Genomic DNA, 21,457 nt, shown 5'->3' on the forward strand with positions numbered 1-21,457 from the left:
GAGAAAAGAGATGAAAAATAGTGCTATATACATGTAATAAGAATTGAAATGCATTCCGCTGTCATTTATTTATATATTTATTTTAAATATTTATTTTTTAGTTGTAGCTGGACACAATGCCTTTATTTTATTTATTTTTATGTGGTGCTGAGGATTGAACCCAGGGCCTCACACATGCCAGGCGAGGGCTCTACTGCTGAGCCATAACCCCTGCCCTGTTATTTAATTTTTTTAATCAATAAATAAAAAGAATTTCTGAATTCTATACTCCGAGACCATATCACCTATTTTAAAGAAATCACAGTAACTGAGTACAAGCACCTTGAGAGGTGCTCAGGGCATTAAACTGACCTGCACCTGATGTGCACTGACCAGCCCCTCAACATCTCTGATGGATTTTCTCATAGCAGATGGGAACATATTTCTAGGTCCCAATCTGAGGCTTTTCAAAGTGTGACAAATGGGGATCTTTTATTTCCCATCCTAGAAATTTTTTTAACCCAACTACGATTGTAAAGTGTGTGACACTTGTGGTGGTGTATCAGATCGGGGGACCTCCCCTCCCCCCAGAAAATGGTGCTTTTTAAATTAATTTTTTTAGATTTATCAGAAAATGGAGCAATGATGTAGCTACTTTATTCTCCAAAGCAAACCTGAGCAGGTTAAAGTCAGCAGTAGGAAAACTCCCTCAAAGTGAGTTTAAACAGCCCACTTAGAAGAATTTTTAGCTATTTTCATGATAAAGAATGTGCATGTTAAACAAATTACACAGACTTTCTGTCTTTCCACATGAGCAACCTGAAATCTTGGCCTGGGCAGGTCACTGGACTCTGTAATTCTATTCCAGGCCAATTCACATAGTGGACAAAGCCACATCCCCGCCGCCTTAGCTCACTGCTGAGTTTTTAGACATTGACGGTGAACACAGGACACTTGTCTGCCTGTCATGCAGAATACACTAGATCCTCTCAAAATGGTCTTTGATGAAGCCTGTTTCAAAGGGACTCCAAATTCATTGGTAATGCTCGCTTGAAAACACACAAAAGAGCTACCGTTTTACCCCTGGAACAGAGACATCGGATAATCCTGGTATCAAAGGCCCCAAGCCAAGACAGCTGTGCTCTCCAGGTGAGGTACAGACGTCCTCTCCAAGAAGCAGGTGACTGTGCACAACCCCCCATGAGGCCCAGACTGTTTTCAGGCAGTCCACAAGTGCGCAGTGGGGAGCTGGGATTGAACTGGCTCCATCAGGGTCTACTGGCTTGGGGCAGATTTGACCTCATCTGCCCTGAGGAGCAAGTCTCCAGGGAGCCTTAAAGCCTTTCAGGTCACAGGTCACTGGGAAACGCAGGAAACACCACAAACCCTTCCCCTGGAACAGTGCAAACCTGCATCTGCCCTCCGCAGCCCACAGGGGAGGCGGTGGGAATAGGCTCACAGAGGTCAAGGAATCAGGCCTGCATGTCCCAGAGTCTATGGATCATCTGCCACCACCCAGGGACGTACCCCTTCCAAATACCATGATGTGCCCAGGAGCCAGGAAGGCTGGCAGGAAGTGAGCCTGGCATGGACATGGTTCCAGCCAAGCTCCTGGGGCCACCTGCAGCTAGAAGCAATAATCCAGCCGCACCAGGACAGTATGGAGCTCACCAGACCACACTCTAGCCTGCCACTATGCCGACCTGGATTTCCTTACAAAGCCTGCTAATAAAGGGTGAGGACTCCCCGCCCAACAGCTGGTCTCACAGCTGGCTGCAGTGACCCTATTCCATGTACTCACAGGCCAGAGAGGTGGCGCTGGCCGGCAGCGTAGGAGGCAGGAGGTGCTGGTCAGCCTCAGGTTCCTCGGGCTCTTGCTGCCCAGGCTGCCCGGCCTGCGCATGGTAGGTCACTTGGACCTGCAGGGGGGCTGGCGGACCCCTGGTCTTATCAGGGCTGCCTGAGTCCTTGGGCTCCTGGGACTGCAGCGCAGGCCAGATCCTCTCCCGACGCCACTGGATCAGTGCCACGCGATCGCGGATGGACTTGGCCACAATCTTCACGTCACTCTCGTGGAAGAATCCAGAATCGATCTGCAGAGGCAGTCACGTTGTCAGTGCCTTGGGAACCAGCTGACCCCCACGTGTGCCCTGCCACCTGCACTGTGGGCTCCTGCTTATGGGGTGCTCTTCCGAGGGTCCCCTCACCTCCCACCTGAGTGGTTCCTCTTAGGATGCTTTCGTCTTCCCGTGAATAATCACCCAGCTTTGAAACGAATCTGCAGGGCCCTGCTTTCTGAACCACAGCTAGTGCAGAGCAGGTGCACTGACCTGCCTTCTAACTGGAAGGCAGAGGCCTATTCTGTTACTTGAGAGCGGAATAGTGTGCACTGATGCTTGGCAAAATCCTAAGATACATTTATCACACAGAGTGTTTGAGCACATTTGTCAAAGAGCCCCCAGATCTCCAGGAAGCATCGTGAGCTTGCAGAGAATATTCATAGCAAAGCCACTTTCCAAAAATAGAGACTCCTTTTGAAGGGGCTGCTGGCTGGACTGCGGGTGGTGACTGCAACACACGACACATATCAGCATGAACACTCCAAGTCCATAGGGGCCCCCTCTCCCCTCCTGAGACCTCAGCACTGAAGAGACCGGTGGGGCTAGGCAAGCTGCGCCTCCCAGAGAGGGAGCAGTGTGCACAGAGGTCTCCTGGCACAGGGACCAGGGCAGTGTGGACGGAAGCACATATGTGGTGGGCAGCATGGCTGAAGGTTATGACCACGCAGCGCTGACCCACAAGAACCTACATAAGGAACAAGGGCAGCCACGTTCCTCACCATGGAAAGGCAAGAATCCGGAACAGGACCTGGTGGTGCTGGTGGGAACTGGAGCTATTGGTGACAACTATACAACAGACATAAAGACACAAGCATGCGCAAAGGATGAGAGAGAGTGTGTGTGGGTGGGTGGGTGTGTGTATGTCCTTGTGAGCTCTGTCCACCGTGAGGGCCTGGGAGCAACACCCATAGCCCAGTAGGAAACCAGAGCCATTGCAAGGACCGGTGACTCAGGGCGGGGCAGGAAAATAATGAGAATGAGCCACTGTGGGTACGTGCTCGGGGGATGACAGGGACGTGCAAAGTGACACAGGCGCCTGCGCCAGGGTCACTCACTGGCAAATCTGGGACAAATGAACAGCGATACAATGATGGTTTGAAAGACATTTCCTCAAATTTTGACACACATTTTATCTATGGGGCTGGTACAAATCATCTGTGGGGTGTGAGGGACAGAGTGTCCTTGCCAGCACTGGGGGCACAGGGGTGTGTCCCTGTCCTCCCTCCCTCCCTCCCCCCCTTTCCCTTGGACATCGCTGCTCCAGCTGAAGCCATAGCAAGAGCTGCTCCGTGCCGAGGCCCCCACGGCAGGCAACCGGGGTCTGTGAAAGCCCATCAGGTCTGAGCCACCGCCCTGGCTGACACCTGAGCCACCCCAGCCCTGATCTCAAGACCACACAGAGCATTTCAAGCACGGCCTTGGGGCAGTCTGTTGTGAAGAGAGCTCAGACATGGGAGACGAGCTAGGGGGTCCAGCAGAACCCTGGGCTGCGTCCCTGAGAGACAAACGAGAGGACAGTCTGCTGGACAATAACATTTACATAGTTTCAAAGAACCTCCCCACAGGTCACACACCAGGGTCACAAGATGAGAGAGACCCCACGTGGAGAAGTCACAGGCGGCATCCTGGGAAATGTGACCGTCAGAACCGTGTGCCCCGGGCAGGCTGTGGCAAGGAGACCTGTTCTGGGAGATGGCTACAGACGCACGATGGCCTGACTCGGCAGGGCCAATCCCTGAGGGCTGCCTGGGCCTTCCTGAGGATCAGACCACAGAAGTCGAGGGACAGAAAGGGCTGAGGGGACATGTGACACTGGTTCGAAGCTCTTGTGTGTGGCGGTGTTGCTGGGACACTGGGGACCTGAGCAACCCAATGATGGGACAGTGGTGACATGTTGATGACACTTTTGACGGGGACCACTGTGTGTAGCTGTGCAGGAAAATGTTCTGTTTTGTGGGAAATTGGAATAAAAGTACTTGGGGCAACGGGCAGGGGGTTGGCAACCTGTTCTCAAACGCTACATGGAAAAAAGTTCTTTGGAGTGCTCGTGCAACTTTTCCTTGAGTTTGTGATAATTTCAAAACAATTTATTTCCAAAGAGAATTCTGCTAGAGAGAAGGAAGCTGCCTCACAAACACACCCAGGAGAGACCTCGGTGACTCGGGAGAGGCAGGAGCAAGCCAGACACATGGCCAGGGGAGGGTCAGTGGACAGGAAGCCAGAGGTGGGCACAGTGTCCTCAATCTACCTGGGAAGCTCCCTGGGCACAGGACATTCCTTACTCCCAGAGAAGGGCACCAGCTGGGTGTCGGTTTCTGGCCTTAGAGTCAGGAGAGGACTTTTCCAAGGACCCCAGACTCTCACCACAGGGACCTTCATGGGGAGGCTGAGGACGGACAGGCCTGACTAAGGTCAGATGTGGGCTGCAGTAGGCAACCCCATCAGCAGGTGGCGTCTCTGTCACCGATCCTTCAGGGCAGTGTTCAGCAGGACCCAGAGCTCATAGGCGAGGCTGTTCCTCAGGCCTCAGGTAACCTCAGGTCACAGAGCCAGTGGGACCTATGGGACCAGAGGCTGCCAAAGAAACCACTGCCCGCCCCAGGTTATTTCTGTTATCTGTGACACCACAGCTACAGCCTGCCTTTCCCCACCTGTCTTTGGGGTCTCCCAGCCTTCCTCACGAAAGCATTTCTATTTCCTCCCAAACAGGAAAGAATGCATCCAGGTTCAGTACTGGGCTGGCGTGTCCCCGTTACTGGGGTTCTGAAGGGCTGGGCCAGGTACCCTTCCTCTCTGCTTCCTCCCTGGGGGCCTCACAGAATGCACCCCTCCCTCAGCCCCGTCCTGTGCCAGGCTGATCTGCATCCCCGCCCCATGTCCCCATCTTATCCTCGCTCCTCTGGAGGTCATTCCAGGAGACTGCATCTGGATTCTGCACCTTGGTTTGTTAAGCGCAGTCTCAGAGCCCGGTGTGTCCCCAAATCATGATGCAATGCCACATGGCAAGTTCCCCTCCAGCTTCAGCCCAGGCAGGGGTTGGTGGCAGGAACCCAGGAAGGGGTGGGGGCTGGACCCCCAGTGATGATTCTGGATTCTCTGGTGGGTGTAAAGGAGGGTGAGGCTGGGACTGGAAGCCGGACAGGCCTCCTGGGGTCCAGCACCCACCCTGAGGCCTAGTGTGGGGCTGTTGTGGGAACGGTGGCTTCCAGCTGGTCACAGGCTGGGCCTGTTCTGTTTCCTTGGCAGGGTGGGGTGTGTGTGGCTTTGTTATTGCTCTGTAATTGGACGCAGTCATGCCCTTCTGCGTGGATGCGCTATTTCACGGATGGCACGTCTCATGATGAAAATATGTAGTAAGAGACAGGAGGTGAGGGAGGGAGGGAGTGGGGAAGAGGAGCGGGTGGGCCTCATTGGAGCCGACACAGGGGCAGAGCCTCTGGGTCCAGCCAAGTGCCAGGGACAGGCTGAGGTGACAGTTACGTGCACAATGTCCCTGTCCTGCAGGACGCCATGTCACTCTCTGATGACAAACAGAGACGAGGGGAGTTTTGAGAAGTACATGATCTAGGAACAGCTAAGCAGAGCCTGGGGAAGAACGCCAGGGCACATCTGGGTTGGGGACATGGCTGTCTTACAAGACAATCAACGCCAAACTGGGAGGCTAAGGTCCTGCTGAAGCCCAGACATTCAAAATCCACTTGTGTGGGATCTTGGGAACCTTCCAGGATGCACCAACCACACTGGAATCACTGTACTGAACCCCGACACCCCTGTCACAAACTTGGCCATCCTGTGTACCTGACCTCCCAGCTCTGATCCCAAATCCCTCCCACCTTGGCCAGCACGAGCCGGGCACAGGCTCACTTGCAGAAGGAATGAGAGAACTTTGTGAGCCTGCTCTTCCTGAGTCTCCTGGGCCCCAGTAAAGCTAGGACACTCACAGTCCTTATTCTTGCCCCTGGTAGTCCTGATAGAGGGTCCCTGCAAGGCCAGAACCAGTGTAGCACCTCGAGAACCTGTCAGACTCCCTCCTGCCCTTCCAAAAGGCTGCTTTCCCACTTCTGTCACCACCAGCCCAGCACCAACAGCCAGCACAGTGTCCCTAGAAGGGCAATCTCAGCATAGGCCCTCAGCACCAAAGCTTAGCTCTCACACCACACACGCCGGGCATGCAGCTCACTTAACCCATATTATTTGCAATAAAAAGCATGGGGGGGGTGTGCCACATTAGTGAATAGAAGTTGTGTCCCTGAAGGCCCAGGATGGGTAAGGCTGTGGTCATCTGAACGTAGTGCACAGTACACCTGGACCATTAAATGGGAAAATGAACCTCTGCACATCACGTCTGAGCAGCGCTATCACAAAGCTCCCGCCAGCAGTCACAGAGCTAACGGATTCCCTGAGATCTACTCACAGCAGCAATTTCTGTGTCTGGGGCAGGGATGTGACCAGAGGCAAGCCAGGTGAGGGTGGGAGGGCCTGGGAACATAGGTGACTACTTTGCAGCATCTGGAGGTGACCGAGCAGCCAGCCCCCCAGAGAAGTCATCCTGGGCTCCAGCCCAGCAGTGGGACGTCACACCCACCCTCACCCTCACTGTAAGACCTCAGTCGTGCACTTGGGCCATTGGACAAGGAAGGTCAAGCCCGAGCCAGGCCCCAGGCAGCCCCAGGAGGTGCCTCTGCCCCAGGCCCTGGATGCCTAGGCCCTGCACTCTGGGCACACCGTTCAGGCAGGGGGTGTGCCGGAAGCAATCCCTCTTGCAGTTGTGGCGAGGCCAGGGTAGCACAGATATACCCCCAGCAGCCCAGCAGCCTGGGACCCCAGCAGGATCTTAGTTCACCCTGACCCCAGAGACATGTGGCAAACCCCAGGAGCAGCTCCGTCCCACCCCATTTCCCTCACCAGGGGACATGGCTACAGGAACCCTGACCTCACTACACAACCCAAACCCACTGCCCCACGGACCCCTGGTGTGCTCTGGCAGGTAGATGGACTTGAGGAGCAGAGTCTTCAGGTAGATGAACAGAAGGTTCCCAAAGCCACCCTCTCAGCTCCAAGGGCTCACCCCCTCCTTCCATGGCATTATCAAGCCTCAGGTTCCCCATCTGAGCAGGGCCTCAAGGATTGTGGCAGGTAACCTGTGTAGAGTGGCGTCCCCTCCACCATCCCTAACCCCATCCAGGGACATGTCCAGCTCTCCTCACGGGAGGAGCAAGGAACCCCCAGCCTGAGGACCTGTGACTCACAGACATTTTCAACAAGGTGTTATGTTCAGTGAAAAGCTTATTTTAAAACAAATTAAAAGGGACAAAGGCCTTTGGGGCAATGACATGTCAAGCTGATGGGTCTCCTGCATGGGTTTGTTCCTTCTCAGTTTTCCAGCTAAATATTAGTGGCTCGTTTATTTCTAATGTACCACTTTCTTATTTTGCAAAACCAAGGCCTTTCTGGGCTCCTGTTCTATGTGTTTGACCCTTGGTGACTTCCTTGATTTTGCTCCTCCTGGTACAGACTTCCATGTCCTTCTTGTCTATCTGTTTGATTTATTGTCTAAGTCAGTTCATCTTATTAATAACACAGACATCTGTCCATCTCCTGGCCCTACACAGGGCTCTCAGAAGCCCATAGCTGCCTTGGCAGGACAAGACTTCCACTTCTCTGCCTCTGGGAAGTCAGCTGCCCACAACACCCAGCAAACAAGCCCTAACTGGACAAGGCTGTGACCATCCCCCTCCTGTCCATGAACTTCAACAGCCCCTCCCAGCACTGATCATAAAAATATTCTGTCTGTTCAATGTGAGAGTCACAGGCGCCGTGTGCATGAAGCACTTGAAATGTTGCCAGTGAGAGTCAATTTTACATTTTAATGAAATTAATTAGACAAGTGCTCTACTGCTGAGCCACAACCCCAGCCCACCCCCCACTTTTTTTTTTTTTAAATGCGGTGCTGAAGATCGAACCCAGGGCCCTGCCAAAGTGAAAATATCTAATTTTAAAGTATTACAGTTTCTTTTAGAAACAATTCAAAGTACTTGACATGCAATATAGAAGCTTAATGGTCATCAAAGAGCTCATGGATTAAGCCAAATTAGTTCCTTTTATATACACTCTCTCACTACATAAAGGGAATACTTCCTGGACTAACGTATTTGTATGTTAAAAGTAACTCGCAATTGCCCAGCAGATACACAATTATGTGCAGAATGGGTTGGGATGCTATCTTATGATAATAAGACTAAAAAAAAAAAAAAGAAATCAATTAGATTTCAAATAAACTACAATTTTAGCAGGCACATGTGAGCTACCATTTGGGATGTCGTAGGCCTTGATGTCATAGGCTTAGAGAATCAAGTCAGAATAATTCAGCCTGGCATTCATGGCTCTAAACCCTATCACCTGTCCCCGCCCCATACATTCTGCATAATCATGAGTACATCATTATGTCCAGCTCGAGTCTGTGTGGCCCCCCTGTGTCTGCCTGGACTGCCACTTTTGCTGTCTGTGCTTGTTGGTCCCATCTCCTGCCCTCACCCCCTGCAGACTCAAGGCCTGTTCCTGAGGCACAGCCCTGAACCCCAGGAAGAAAGAGGCCACTCTCCCTCCCCGGCAGACAGAGGCATGGTGGCAAGGAGGGAGCAGGAAACAGGAATGGAACTAAGCTCTTCTATTACCTTTCTAGGTGGGAAAATACCAGATCCCAAAAGAATCACCATGGAAGCAAATCTGGCAAGAATCTTGTCAAAGCAAGCAAGGCCTTTCCTTCCTGGAGAGTCCCAGCTCCTGGCTCACTCTCCCCATTCCTGTTGGACTCCTCCCTCATGCTATATCTCAGCCTCCCCTCTCCCGAGGCAACAGAGGAGGATCCCAGCTTCTCCATCACTGAACACACACACAAGCAGCCAGGTTCCCAGGCCCCTCCTTAGGACTGCCCATGCTCCTTCTGTCCCGTCTGGCTCTTGTCCCTGCAGGGCTCAGCTCCTACTAGGGAAACTCCCTGTGGGCAGCTTTCATTCCAGTCTTTAGAAACCACATGCCCCTCACACACCTGCACCCCAGACTTGCTCATGGCCTGTCTGAGCCCACTTTCTGGGCACATCAGGCTGCACAAGGTACCCACATATTACCATTTCCTGAGCCACTTCATCAGGGGTCTCCTTCTCTAGGTCAAAGGTGAACTCTATGGCACCATTGTCCTTGGGTTTGCCCTTCAGCTTCTTGGGGTCTTCCACCCAGAGCCGCAGGGCAATGGTGGACTTCCTGCCATGGTCCTCCTCTGCAAGTTCCACTCTGACACCAGTGTCCTCTGCAAAGAAGGCGTGGCTCAGCAGGTCCTTGATCTCGTACCTGGAGGGAGAACAGCTCACAGGCAGGGGCTCGGGGACAAGGGGCTTCTGTGCCCAGGCTCCCTGTGCAGTGCCTGCATCCACAAAAGGGCTGTGGCCACACACTCACACATAATATTGAACATGGGCAAAGGCTGCCACCCCTTGCAGCTGGGCACTGGGCAGGCTGTACTAGAAAGTTCTCTGACTTTACTACTTGGTAGGCCCTGAGGATGGCACCCAACAGCATTCATTTGCCTTCCTACAAGAGACTACAAGGAGATGAGAAAATGTTCAGATCCATATCTGAACCGACCTTACTGCACTACATTTTAAGACTTCCATCTTCTCCCCCATTATAAAAAGAAAACAGGCTCATTTTTTAAATCCGTCCACTATACAGACAAAGCCCCTCCTGATGTGCACTGAGCTTCCATCCCCACTTGGCGCTGGGTGGAACCAGAGGAGTCACAACCCCACCCCCATGTACTCCCCCCAAATGCCATGAGGGGGTTCAGGCCTCCCTGAGCCCACCCGAGGTGGGCATGCCGCCTTAGAGATAGACTGAACAATTGATTACAAAAAAAATAGGCAGCCCAGAATTCAGAAGGGAGGGAAGGGGCTGAGGCAGATCTGGAAGCCCCAGGCACAAAGGTATTCGCTGAAGTTGGAGAAACGGACACAACTTCTAGGAACAACTAGAGAAAAAGAAAAAAAAAAGGAGCAGAGGAAAGTCCCAGGTTCTCAAACACTATAGGCTGGGATGGGAATGTGTTCCCAGACAGCAGAAAAGGACGTGAGCCTGAGGGCGGCCCACCCCCTCCCCCAGCTCCCCAGCCTGGTGTCGCTGTGGCCTGAGCCAATCCATCTGGCCTCTGAAGTTCTCTCTTGTTAGAATGTGGCTCTAAATACCAGCTGGAGTGGTTTCAGCTGGAGAAAGACCCAGAACCCAACACCGCACTGGAACTCACCTTTCCTCCTTGTTCTTGCAGATGCACTCCCCAATAATCTCCTTGATTTCAGGATCATGCACTTTCTCAAAGCTGGCTGGCTTGATGCCCTGAGAAGGATAAAGCAGAGTCACCTGACACCATTCAGGAGCTGACAGGCGCCATCTCCACCCCTTGCAGAGAAATTGCCTCCAGGCATGATAGCAAAACCAGTCTTGGGCTCACCCTACAGAGACTACAAGGACACTGGACAAAACAGGCCAAATGGCCACGGTCGGACACTGGATGACAGGTGGTGCAGGATGTTGGGCTCAGAGAAAGAAACCCCTGGAGCCCTCGCTCTCACAGCCCAGCTCACTGCCTGGGACAGTTCCCAGACTAAGTAAGGCACAGAACCCAGTAGAGCAGGGGTCCCACTGAGTTGAAGGTGGAGCTCAGAAATCAGGAGGGTGAGAAGGCCAAAAGCAGAGTTCTGGAGAGGGTCTCTGCAGAATAAAGAGGTGGATGTCTGCATTTGGTCCCCCTGAGTCTTTGCTTAGTACCACACCACAAATGCATAGTCAACACCACAGGGTTGGCTAGAGAGCTACCGGGGAGCTGGAGGCAGAGCCATTCCCAGAGTTCACACAGAGCAGAGACAATGTAATGCGTATGATGTACAGCACGCCATCGAAAATTACTAGATACCCTGGGAGGCAGAAAAATGTGACCCAAGACCAGGCAGGAAAAACAGTCAACAGAAACGAGAGAGTGCTACAGCCTACAGACAAGGAGGTTAAAACTCACTGCAGCCATATACCAATCTTAAAGGAAAATGTATGTTATGAGGAACAGAAACGATGGATATTAAAATAAAATTAAAAAAGAGGGAGGGACCAGAAATGAATAACATGACATCTGAATTGAAGGTCTCACTGGAGCAGATCAACCACCAATCAGACAGCGCAGAGGGGAAACCACGGCAGCAAGATCCATCAGAAACAGGGCACAGAGAGAGATGGCCACAGAGGCTCTGTTCTGCTCATTTCAGAATTTGGGACACTATAGCAAGGATGAAATAGGCACATGACACATATAAAACTAAGAGAAAGGGATGGGGGTTGGGATAGGAAAAAAAAATTGAAGAAATGCTGGCCAAAGATTTTCCAACTTTGATGAAAATTCTGTGCCCAAGGATGAAGCACACTCCAGCCCTAGGCAAGACACAAAGCAGAACAGGGAAGAGATCAGAGAGTCGTGTGAAGCCACAGAGATCCACTCTTTAATCTCTGTCCCCACTGCGGGAAGCCAGGAGCCTGGTTTCCTACCATTTAGGTCTCTGTATGGAGGACACCTTCTCCAGCTACCGTATATCTGTTGAAGTATGTGGCAGCCACCACAGACACCAGCCCCCCAGCCTCACACCCAGGTTGATGGCCCCAATCCCCATCTCCATGGTGACCATCACCCTGGCAACAACACACAACGCAGCTTCCACCTGTGCTGCAGAATCTGACACTGGGGTTGACACCTCAAATATAGCAGTCAGTTTCTGGAAAGGTGTCGATCAGCGCTTGGCTGCGGAGCCTCCCCTGAGTGGAGCCTCTGGGGCCTCCCACACCAGCTGCCCCGTCATCTGGGAGGAAGAACCGCAGCGACTCGGTAGGTTTGACGCTTCCCACAGACCAAGCCTTTGTAACCACACCTGGGATTCCTCCCCACAACCCCTCCTTGAGGGGGCACGAGTGCTATTTGTGGTCACTGCTGCTGGCTGAGGGCCAGGCCAGGAGACTTTCAGGCAGAGGGGCAGGGGAAGGTGGTGCCAGGCTGAGGCCAGTCGCTCCTCGGCCAGCCAATGCTCACTTGCTCCTATGCCGAGGGACCATAAATGCAGCCCCGCAACAGAAACAGGATCTCAGAAGCAGGGCCCCCAAGGGTTCATCTGCCATCTGCTCTTGGGGTACGGGGCAGGGAAAACGAATTAAAAAGTATTTTAAAACATTATCACAACAAGATTTAGCCTTCTTTTGAAAGCCTTGTCCTGGCTCTTGTGTGTGTGTGTGTGTGTGTGTGTGTGTGATTTAAAGACCATAAAATATGAATTTGCCCAAAGAGACTGAAGCAGGGAGGGAGGAGAAGGCAAGGAGGTTGAGAGAGATGTGCACACAGAGCCCAGCTCCTGGAGCCCCCAGCTACGTGGACATGTGTGAAGAACCTCAGACCCCAGTCTGCCACACACCCCACTGGCCCAGAGTCAGGAGCACACTCAGCCCTGAACCTGGGGCCTTTCCATCCCCACTCCCAGGACAAACCACCGTCCACCACAGTGCAAACCAGAAGCCCAGAGGTCCCTCCCCCCACCCTCCCCAGCACCCACTGCAGACCACCCTCGCTCCCCTCAAGGAACTCTGTGCCAGCAATGTGGGCTTCTGTGCCAGGTCCAAGAGATTGCCAGCCAAAGACTCTCCCCCACCGCTGCCCACAGCACACACCAGAGGAGCTCCATCAAGTGACTGATGACTTAGAACTAACCGCCCAAGGAGAAAAGCAGGGACCATCTACGAAGAGGGCTCAGCTGCAGGGATGGCTCAGGGCAAAGCTGAACCACCTTCCGGCCACCCAGCTGCATGGACAAGTCACATGCCCGACCTGGGCTGCTCTGGCTGTGTGCTCCCAGGCTGAAGCGGAGGCAGTGAGGACTCTAGGGACAGCAACACCTGTGGCCAAGGTCAGGGGCGGCTCTGCGGACCTTGTGGCCTCAGCACAAGAATCAAGATGGGACAGCACGGAAATCAGCACAGAAAAGCCCTGGCCTGGCCACTCCACCTCCACAGGTTCTGTTTTCGTTCCCTTGTCCAGTGGGGCCACCACAGAGGGAGAACAAGGCCCATCTGTTTGTACAGCTGAAGCCATCTGATCAACTCAAAAATCACAGTGACAGCAGAACAGGGATTAAAGTTCCCAGGCTAGCCAATGGTGACAGCCGCCCAGAGATACGCTTCACTAGGGGTGATGGCTTGGTGAAAAGGAAAACAAACTGTGGTTCCAAAATAAAGAAGATGGGAAAGCCAGCAACCCTGGTCAGCCACAGCGGGCCCCCAGGGACAGCCAGCCTGGGCACACCTCCTGCAGGGGCCCTGGTGGAGTTTCAGCCTCCTGAGCCTCAGTTTCCCTGACATCCTGGGCCTCCCAATGTTGCACGTGGGGTAGCCTCTGAGGCAAAGCGCTGCCCAGGGTGCCCGGTCACTACCATCATGGTTGCTAGGAGACAAGCCTCAGTGTCCCCATCTGTCGGATGGCCATGCTCTCTCCTTTTCTTATGCCACCATGGGGACTTTCCCAAAGCCCGCAGAGCCAGCTGAGGCTATGGTCCACACCCACGGCCACATCCTCATCATCAAAGAGCTGGATGGACTCACACAGGTGACCTTGCGGTAGATCTGCGCAGCATTCTGGCACTCTGAGTAGGGGTACTCCGAGGTGGCCATCTCCAACATGCACATCCCGAAGGCATAGACGTCAACAGACTCATCGTAGTGTTCCTCGTACATCTCGGGCGCCATGAACTCGGGCGTACCTGTGCCAGGAGCAACAGATGCAGTGGTCAGGTGGCCACAGCCCAAGAGCAACAGGAGCCAGTGCCCAGGAGCCCCCTCGGCCTCTCAGAGCCACCCAGCCTCCTCCCCTTTCGCCCCATGGCACTCTCAGGACACCCAGCTCTACCAGGTCCATTCAGGCCCCCATGATTCAAACAGGTATACTGTACAGAAGAAGCTTCCAAAACTTCCACCTGCAGCCTTCTAATTCCAGCCTACCTGCTGCCCACAGAGCTAAGAGACCATGACCTCCCAGAGGACACGTCCCTACCCTGGACACATCCCTCACTTGTGGGTGGATATTGTGCCCCTGAGGACAGGCTCCGCACTGGCCAGCACCCACTAATCCAGAACAGACAAACCCTGGTGGTCACCACAGAATGTCTTGTAACTGCAAAAACCCAGGAGGCCCTAAGTATTCCCAAACAGGGGAATGGCTAGGTTTGCTGGGCACACCTCACAACAGAGTGCCACACAGCTCCTGTGGCTATTGTGGCAAAAGATAGCAAAATGGCAACTACCTAGCATGGTCCACAGAGTCCTTAAGACGGGAATTGCTCAGTGTATTAAACACGAAAGATCCAAATAGTATTGGCACTGAGTCTTTAAGGATCTAGAAATGTAGGACAGGCTTGTAAAATAAACTGCTCAGGGCCTCACCTGTGTGAAACAGCACTCCCAGCCAGATGGCTCAGTGGGGATAGGGGGGTTGATTTTCCTTTTACTTATTTCTGGATTTTCAATTTTTTTTTTTTTTTGATTTCTGGGTTTTCAAATTTTTCTATAATGAGATTTTGCTTTAATAATCACAAAAGCTTTTTATTAAAACAAGTCCTACTAAGTGTTGAGCTGATATAGGATAAGAGACATCAGAGTAAGGCTGCTTGGAACATCTGTAGATTTGCTGGAAGATTTTTCATAACATTCTAGTTGTTTGTTTTTTTTTTTTTAAGTTGTCGTTGGACACAATGCCTTTATTTTATTTATTTATTTTTATGTGGTGCTGAGGATCGAACCCAGAGCTTCGCACACACCAGGCAAGCACTCTATCGCTGAGCCACAATCCCAGCCCCTTGGTTTTGTTTTTTTTTTAAGCATATGTAAAATCATACAAACCTATTAATTGCAGTAGAAAGCACATAATGGGTTTTCTCTTCTGCATTGTTTCAATTTTCAAAAACATTAACATTTTGGGTAAAAGTGGGGAAAACAAGAATGTATATGTAAGTGTATATGCAGGAATACAGAACTTAGAAGAATCCACCAGAAATAGCAGGGGCTGAATGGAGTCAGAGGCACCTGACACTGGAATTTTGATCCTCTTGGGTTTTTGAACCACATGGTTACATTGAAAATGTTTTTGCACTGCTAATTAAGTTAATATTTTTATGTTTCCTGCCATCCCTAAGCCTGTCACAGAATAGTAAATGTGCTCCCTAGGCCGGGGCAGTAAGCAAGGACTCCACAAAAGCCACAGCAGGGAGGTCACAGACAGCACTGGCCTGAGCCTTGGGGCTGGTGACAACATGAACACCTGCTCTCAGGCCCCTCCCACCCCCTGACATGCTCTGGGGTGCCCTGGCAGATCTGAGGGGCTCGTCACCAACTGCCTGGGCCTGGACCATCTTGACCCCTGAGGGCCCAACATGCAAGAGATGAAGCAGCTGAGTCAGCAGGAAGCTCCACACTGCAGGAAGGAAGGGCCTGCTCTGCGGGGCCACTTCAGCTGCCCACAGTGCCACCCACGCTACTAGTGGACAACACACAGAGACGGCAGAGAAAAACCACAACAAAGCCCTTTCCTGCTGCAGGAGCCGGCCAGGAGGCCCAGGGGGTGGACCCTCAGGCCTTGGCCTGGCCACCTCTACCGCAGGACCACGGGGAAGAGCTTGAGGGGAGCTTGGTCGCCAGGGCTGCGGGAAGGAAGCCAGGAGCGGAGCTGGCCACTCCCTGGCACCTGCAGGGACCCCATTCACCCAGTTGCCCACACAGCACCAGGGCCTACGAGGAGGTCCTTGGTCTCGGTCTCCGTTGAGACCTCAAGGAATGGAGAACCTTGTTCTTCAAGAAAGACGTCACGACCCCAGACGGCCTGGCTCCAGGGAATGGGCTCTGAGGGTGGGGTGGGGCTGGACCAACTCTGGGCGCCGAGAATGCCTGATTCTACACACCTGGATGCCGGGGCTCTCTTCTCCTTCCTTCACACAGCAGCCATTTAAATCTGAATTTTAGCAACAGTGTGTGTGTGCAGGGGTGTGTGTGCTCATACCCACATGGGTCCAGTGAATAGTCCACTCCCTCTCCTACTTTGTGCTTTGCCATCAGCTGCAGAGCCACTCCCAAGGAGCCCAGGCCCACAGACCCCTTACACACCCTCCATACCCCCAGGTCTCTACAGATGAAACTGTGCATCAAGTGAAGACTCTGGGTCCCATCTCTCCTCCCCGAACCCCGCTGTGGGCGTGAGACCAGGCACTAGAGACGGCGCCTGGAGCAGCCCCCTCCCACTCCCTCCTACAGAGGGCAGGAAGAGTGATGGCCACAGTTTCTCTTCTGCTTTTTAACCGAGAAGTGGCTGTAGCTCTGTGGCTATGAGGCAGGAGAGGTAAGGAGGGAGCCCGACTATAGCTGTGGAAACTGTTCTGCATTAGGATCTGCCTATTTCTGGGACTGTCCTGAATGACAAATGACTTCCTCTATGGAAATGGAAGCCCTAATCCTAGCCCTATCTGTCCTCAAGGTTTATGTTAGAACAAAACCAAACTAACCCATCTTCTCACTGGACAGCGAGAATCTCCCTCCCTCCCCCCCAGCAAGACGGACACGGGGTCCTCAACAGCCTGGAGCCCCTGAGTGCTTATTGGTAATGGCCACAGGTGCCCAACAGCCAGTCCCTCTCCCACCCTCTACCCGGCACATCAAGCCCATCCACTTGGCTCTTTCTGGAATAACCACCCTCAGTTCTCCTTGGCCGCCTACTCAGTTCACTCTCTCTAGGCCTGGTTCCATCGTCACTGCCTCCAGGAAGCCCTCCCAGGTGAGCCAGGCACCTCAGCAGTCCCAGGGCTCTGCTCGCTACGTGGCCACCTGCACAGATGGAGACAGCAGACACGACTGCATCCCTGTCCCCCATCCCTCAGGGCCTCACCCAGCCTGGTTTAGCTCATAGAAACCAGAAAACACACACACACCGTGAGGCTGTGAGATCCGGGCAATCAAATCCTGTTGGGGACAGCTAAGAGCACACAAAGATGGAGACCAGGGTGACAGAACAGCAGGGGTCATGATGTTGAGGGTGGTATGAGGACAGTGCCTTCCTGAAACCATATGCTCTCGCCCCTAGAGCAGCCAGAGGACCACTGACCCCCACCCTGACATGTGCCACATCTAAAGTGCAAACCTCAGCCTTCCAGGGGAACCTGATGGCCACAGCAGAAATAGGTCCACAGCATCAACCGCTCCCACAGGTGCCCCAGATGTACAATTAGCGGGGGGCCTCATCCTGAGGAGAGGGGGCCTGTCCTTCCAACAGGATGACAGACTCCAGGAGGGCTTGGCCCATTTGCCACCAGGGCAGCACATTGGTGGGCTGCCTGAACTGACACCCCTCTTCACAGGCAGGGGTCCCTACTAACAGACCCAGGGGAGGGATTCCATTCATAGGACTGGGGGGTCCCCACTTGCCCACAGCCCTTCACCAGCTGTTGGCCCCTGCTCAGGACGGCCCTCTCCCTCCAGTGACCAGGAAAGTCCCATGAACCGAGCCTCTTTCTCCCTGAGCAGAGGCAGCCAAGGACACTGCTGGTCCGAGCCCCTCTCGTCAAAGCTTCCTGGGCTCCAACCGAGCAAGAGCCGGGGTGACGAGGGATATACCCTGCAGAGCTGTGCCACTGTGCACAGGGCCTCGCTGCCCCTGCCAGAAACACCCAGGCTCCTTCTCAACTGCCTCACGCCATCCAAGCTGGCAACGTGAAACCATTCCCAGGACAGCAACGAGCTCGCGGGTCAGTGGAGGCCCAGGAGCCCGCTGGTGCCCTGGCTTCCTCCAGTGGGATGTCCTTTGTCACAAATGTTTACTTCTGAGGCAAGTCACCAAGAGCAGTCTCCTGCCACCTGACAGCCCAGGGTCTGAGACCAGAGTCACTTCCAAGAGTAAGTTAGCCAAACCAGCCTGGGAACTGCCCAGAGGTTCCAACTAGCTGGGGTGCGAGCCACCCACAGTCCTGCAGCCCAGCACTTGCCCCCTCCAGGATGGAAACTAGACCCTCCCCTGTATCACCCATTTCACAGTCAGAGAAGCTGAGATTTGGGTCCGTCTCTGCTTCCTACAACTCGACTCCCCTGGGGCCGTCAGAGACCCTGTGCCCAAAGGGCTTCCGCCTAGACAGATGCATCTGCCCCGGTGTCCTAACACACTACTCCAACCAAAGCAGTTCCTAGAGATCATCCGGGGTTTCGTTTTCCCAAATAGGCTAAGTTCTTTCCCCAAATGTGCAGAAATATCATGAATTCACTAAACCCAGAGACCAGCCACTCACTGTCCTTGTGTAGCCAGCCCTCATGCAGGAGGGACAGGCTGGGTCTTGATTAACACGGATCGCAGTGAACTCTCCCAATCCCTCGGGCATCCTGACTCCCGGAAGGAGATGCTCCTGCGGCCCCTCCAAGCACATTCTTCCCAAAGTCCACAAGGACCCTCCTGGGGTCTGGTGAACTGTGAGCACCACAGTGCCAGGACCAACAGGAGTGGACACAGAGCAAGATGTGAACCCCTATCCCCACAGCCTGGAGTCCTCTTTCCCCCGCTGCCAAAACCAGCCCCAGCATCACTGTCACAAGCTCCCTAGTTCCTCTGTGGTGGTGCCCCTTCCCCTCCCTCAAGTGACCACAACACCCACACATACCACAGGAAGTTGGCACTTGGCCCACCACCCCACCAGATGATCAGAGCTGTTACCTAACACAGCCAGGGAGTTACTGCAGAGACCAGCCAGGCCCCGAGTCTGGACAGGGTGGAGATGGGGGATCAGAGTCAGCATGTCCAGCTGGAGCAGGCAGTGTGTTCCCTACCAGGCAGGTCTCCTGTCCAAGCACCAGAGGCTGGGAGGGACAGCTCTGATACCCAGCCTGAGGCCTCATGCCCAGATGCCCCCTACCTGTGCAGGACCTCCTGCACAAGTCCAAGGTGGCCCCTCGAATGCTGCCCGGTCCCACGTGGGCTCCCAGGGCCTGGGGAGGAGAAATGGGCTTACCTATCACACTTTTGGCAAATGATGCTCTTTTGAGGGTGGCCAGGCCCAAGTCACCAATCTTTACAGACCCAGTTGGCCCAGTGATGAAGATGTTGTCACACTTGAGGTCACGGTGGATGATGGGTGGTGTCCTCGTGTGTAGGAATAGCAGGCCCTTCAGGATCTGCCGGCACCAGCTGCGCAGCACCTTGGGCTTCATCACCTTGAACCGCTTCAGGTACCTGGGATGGGGGCAGGGCTCACCAGCCAACTCACAGGCAGAGGCCCCTCTGCAAAGCCTCACCTGGTACCATCCAGCCTATCTCACATCCCGTCCACTTGCACTCAGTACTCACTTGTGATGGGTTTAGGGGGACAGAGGAAGGCTAGGCAGTTATGTTCCAGGATTATGCAGCCAGAGCCAGGCCCAGGACAGAGGCAGCCAGGCCAGGACTGTGACCCTTCACTTGCTCCTTGCACTGGAGACTTTGCTACTAAAGCCCCTGCCAAGCACAATCCTGATCTCACCCTGAAAGGGGCCGAGGTTGACATAGAAGCCACCATGATAGGTCAGGGTCTCAGCCACTGGATGCTCAGAGTGAGGGCTGGGGTGACAGGAACCACGAGGGCCAGAGGTCAAGAAGGCCAGGCCTCCCTGCAACTCCCCACCTGTGTGATCTGCTCTAGGGTGTCCCTAGAAGACAGCAGCAGGTACGGCTGGCAAACGGGCTCTTCCCTTGCCATGCCTTCATCTGTGAAAGAAACTGTCCTGTGGCACAGGGACACGGAGGTCCTGTCTGAGACCACAGGATCAGAACAATTCAGATGAACCCAGGCTGTGGAGGGAAGGTCTCCTGTGCAGGGCAGGGCCGCAGGGAGGAGCAACAGACTGGCATGGCCACCCCTGGTCACGGAGCTCCTGACCCCCACCTTGCTCTGTCCAGTGCTTGACACCTGCTCTAGCACTCACCCTAAAAGTAGTGGACCCTTTGCAAAGCCCTGCCTAGCGCTGTCCAGCCGGTTTTAAAGCCCACCTGTGTACACTGAGCCACCAGAGTGTGCCGATGGCTCCCAGGCAGAAGCAGGACCTCGGCCACAATAAAGGCAGACAATGAACCGCTTCCCTGGGAAGTCAACAACCTCCCCATGTCCACGCAGGGGACAGTCTTCCAGTTATGTCCTGGTGACAGGTCCCATTTGTCAGAGGAAGCCAGAGGGAGCCAAATGCAGAAAGAACCATTGGGGGCCTTTGATTTGCTTCCCACTGCCCAGAGGACAGAGACCTACCACCCCAAAGGACACCCAAGAGGCAGGACGCTGGACCACAGGCACCAGCCAGGACAGCCCCAGGCAGTCCAGGGCCTCCGTCACCCTCCAGTCATGACTCTGGCTCACAACAGAGACCACTCCAGCCCAGAACAGGCTGCACTTACGTCTTCAGCGTCCCCGAGGTCATCAGCTCCGTCACCAGCACAATGCACCGCTTGCCCTTGGCACTGGACTCCCAGAAGTCATAGAAGCGCACGATGTTGGGGTGCTGCAGGCCCTTCAGCATCTCCGCCTCCTCCTTGAACCGCTGCCGCTCCAGCTTGGTGAGCTTCCGGTCCTAGAGTGAGACACAGACAGAACCAGGCGGGCAGCGCAGTGGACCTCGGCCTGCAGCCTCTTCAGGGAGTGCAGCAGGTGTGGGGACAGGGGCACAGGAGGAGGTGGAGGCCACGCTGAGGCCTTGGAGGCCCAGCCCGTCTCGGCCACACCTCCCCTGCTGAACCAGATCTTCCTCTCTACCCAGAGCCACCAGCAGTCCATGACAACTGACCCTTCAGGCCCGCCACCCTGGACACAGTCCCTGCACAGGGACCTCCACCCAAAGAAGTCCCGGGAAGCCCGAGACGCTTCACAACCCCCACTGCCAAGCCCATGGGCTTTTTCCATAAAAACACCTCAGAGACCTTTGTCCCCTCAGTCATCATTTACTTCCTGAGTGTTTGTTAAGAGAATGAAACATCAGTTTGCTCCTCATGTATACACAACTCACAGGAAGGGCTCGAGACCAGGATATGGACCAGAAGAGACACTGACGAGAGCCAGAGACCAGAGCTCATGTGAGGAAGGAGCCGTGACAAGCGCAACACAGCGGAGCCGCCGCGGGGGCCCCTGGGGCAGGCGGGGGCAGCTCGGCCCCCCCAGCCACAGGCCACTTTGCCTGGCCAGCCCAGCAGAACTAATCCACTGGCCTCAAGTTTAAAATGGGGAACAGCAAACAAACACCACCGT

At 54.0% G+C, this 21,457-nt stretch overlaps 1 protein-coding gene across 1 annotated transcript in view; it reads right to left on the reverse strand.

Annotated features, from left to right (window-relative positions):
- Wnk2 (WNK lysine deficient protein kinase 2) overlaps positions 1–21,457 on the reverse strand; it is a 120,318-nt gene that overhangs the window by 59,625 nt on the left and 39,236 nt on the right. Inside the window, exons 3-8 of the mRNA XM_015506253.2 lie at positions 20,614–20,786; positions 19,202–19,422; positions 13,773–13,930; positions 10,396–10,484; positions 9,227–9,446; positions 1,781–2,072 (exon numbers count right to left, since the gene is read on the reverse strand). Of these exons, the coding sequence (XP_015361739.1) occupies positions 1,781–2,072; positions 9,227–9,446; positions 10,396–10,484; positions 13,773–13,930; positions 19,202–19,422; positions 20,614–20,786 (1,153 nt within the window). The remainder of the gene's footprint in view (positions 1–1,780; positions 2,073–9,226; positions 9,447–10,395; positions 10,485–13,772; positions 13,931–19,201; positions 19,423–20,613; positions 20,787–21,457) is intronic.

The sequence above is a fragment of the Marmota marmota genome, unplaced genomic scaffold (assembly GCF_001458135.2).
Source record: "Marmota marmota marmota unplaced genomic scaffold, marMar, whole genome shotgun sequence".
Classification (NCBI taxonomy): domain Eukaryota; kingdom Metazoa; phylum Chordata; class Mammalia; order Rodentia; family Sciuridae; genus Marmota; species Marmota marmota.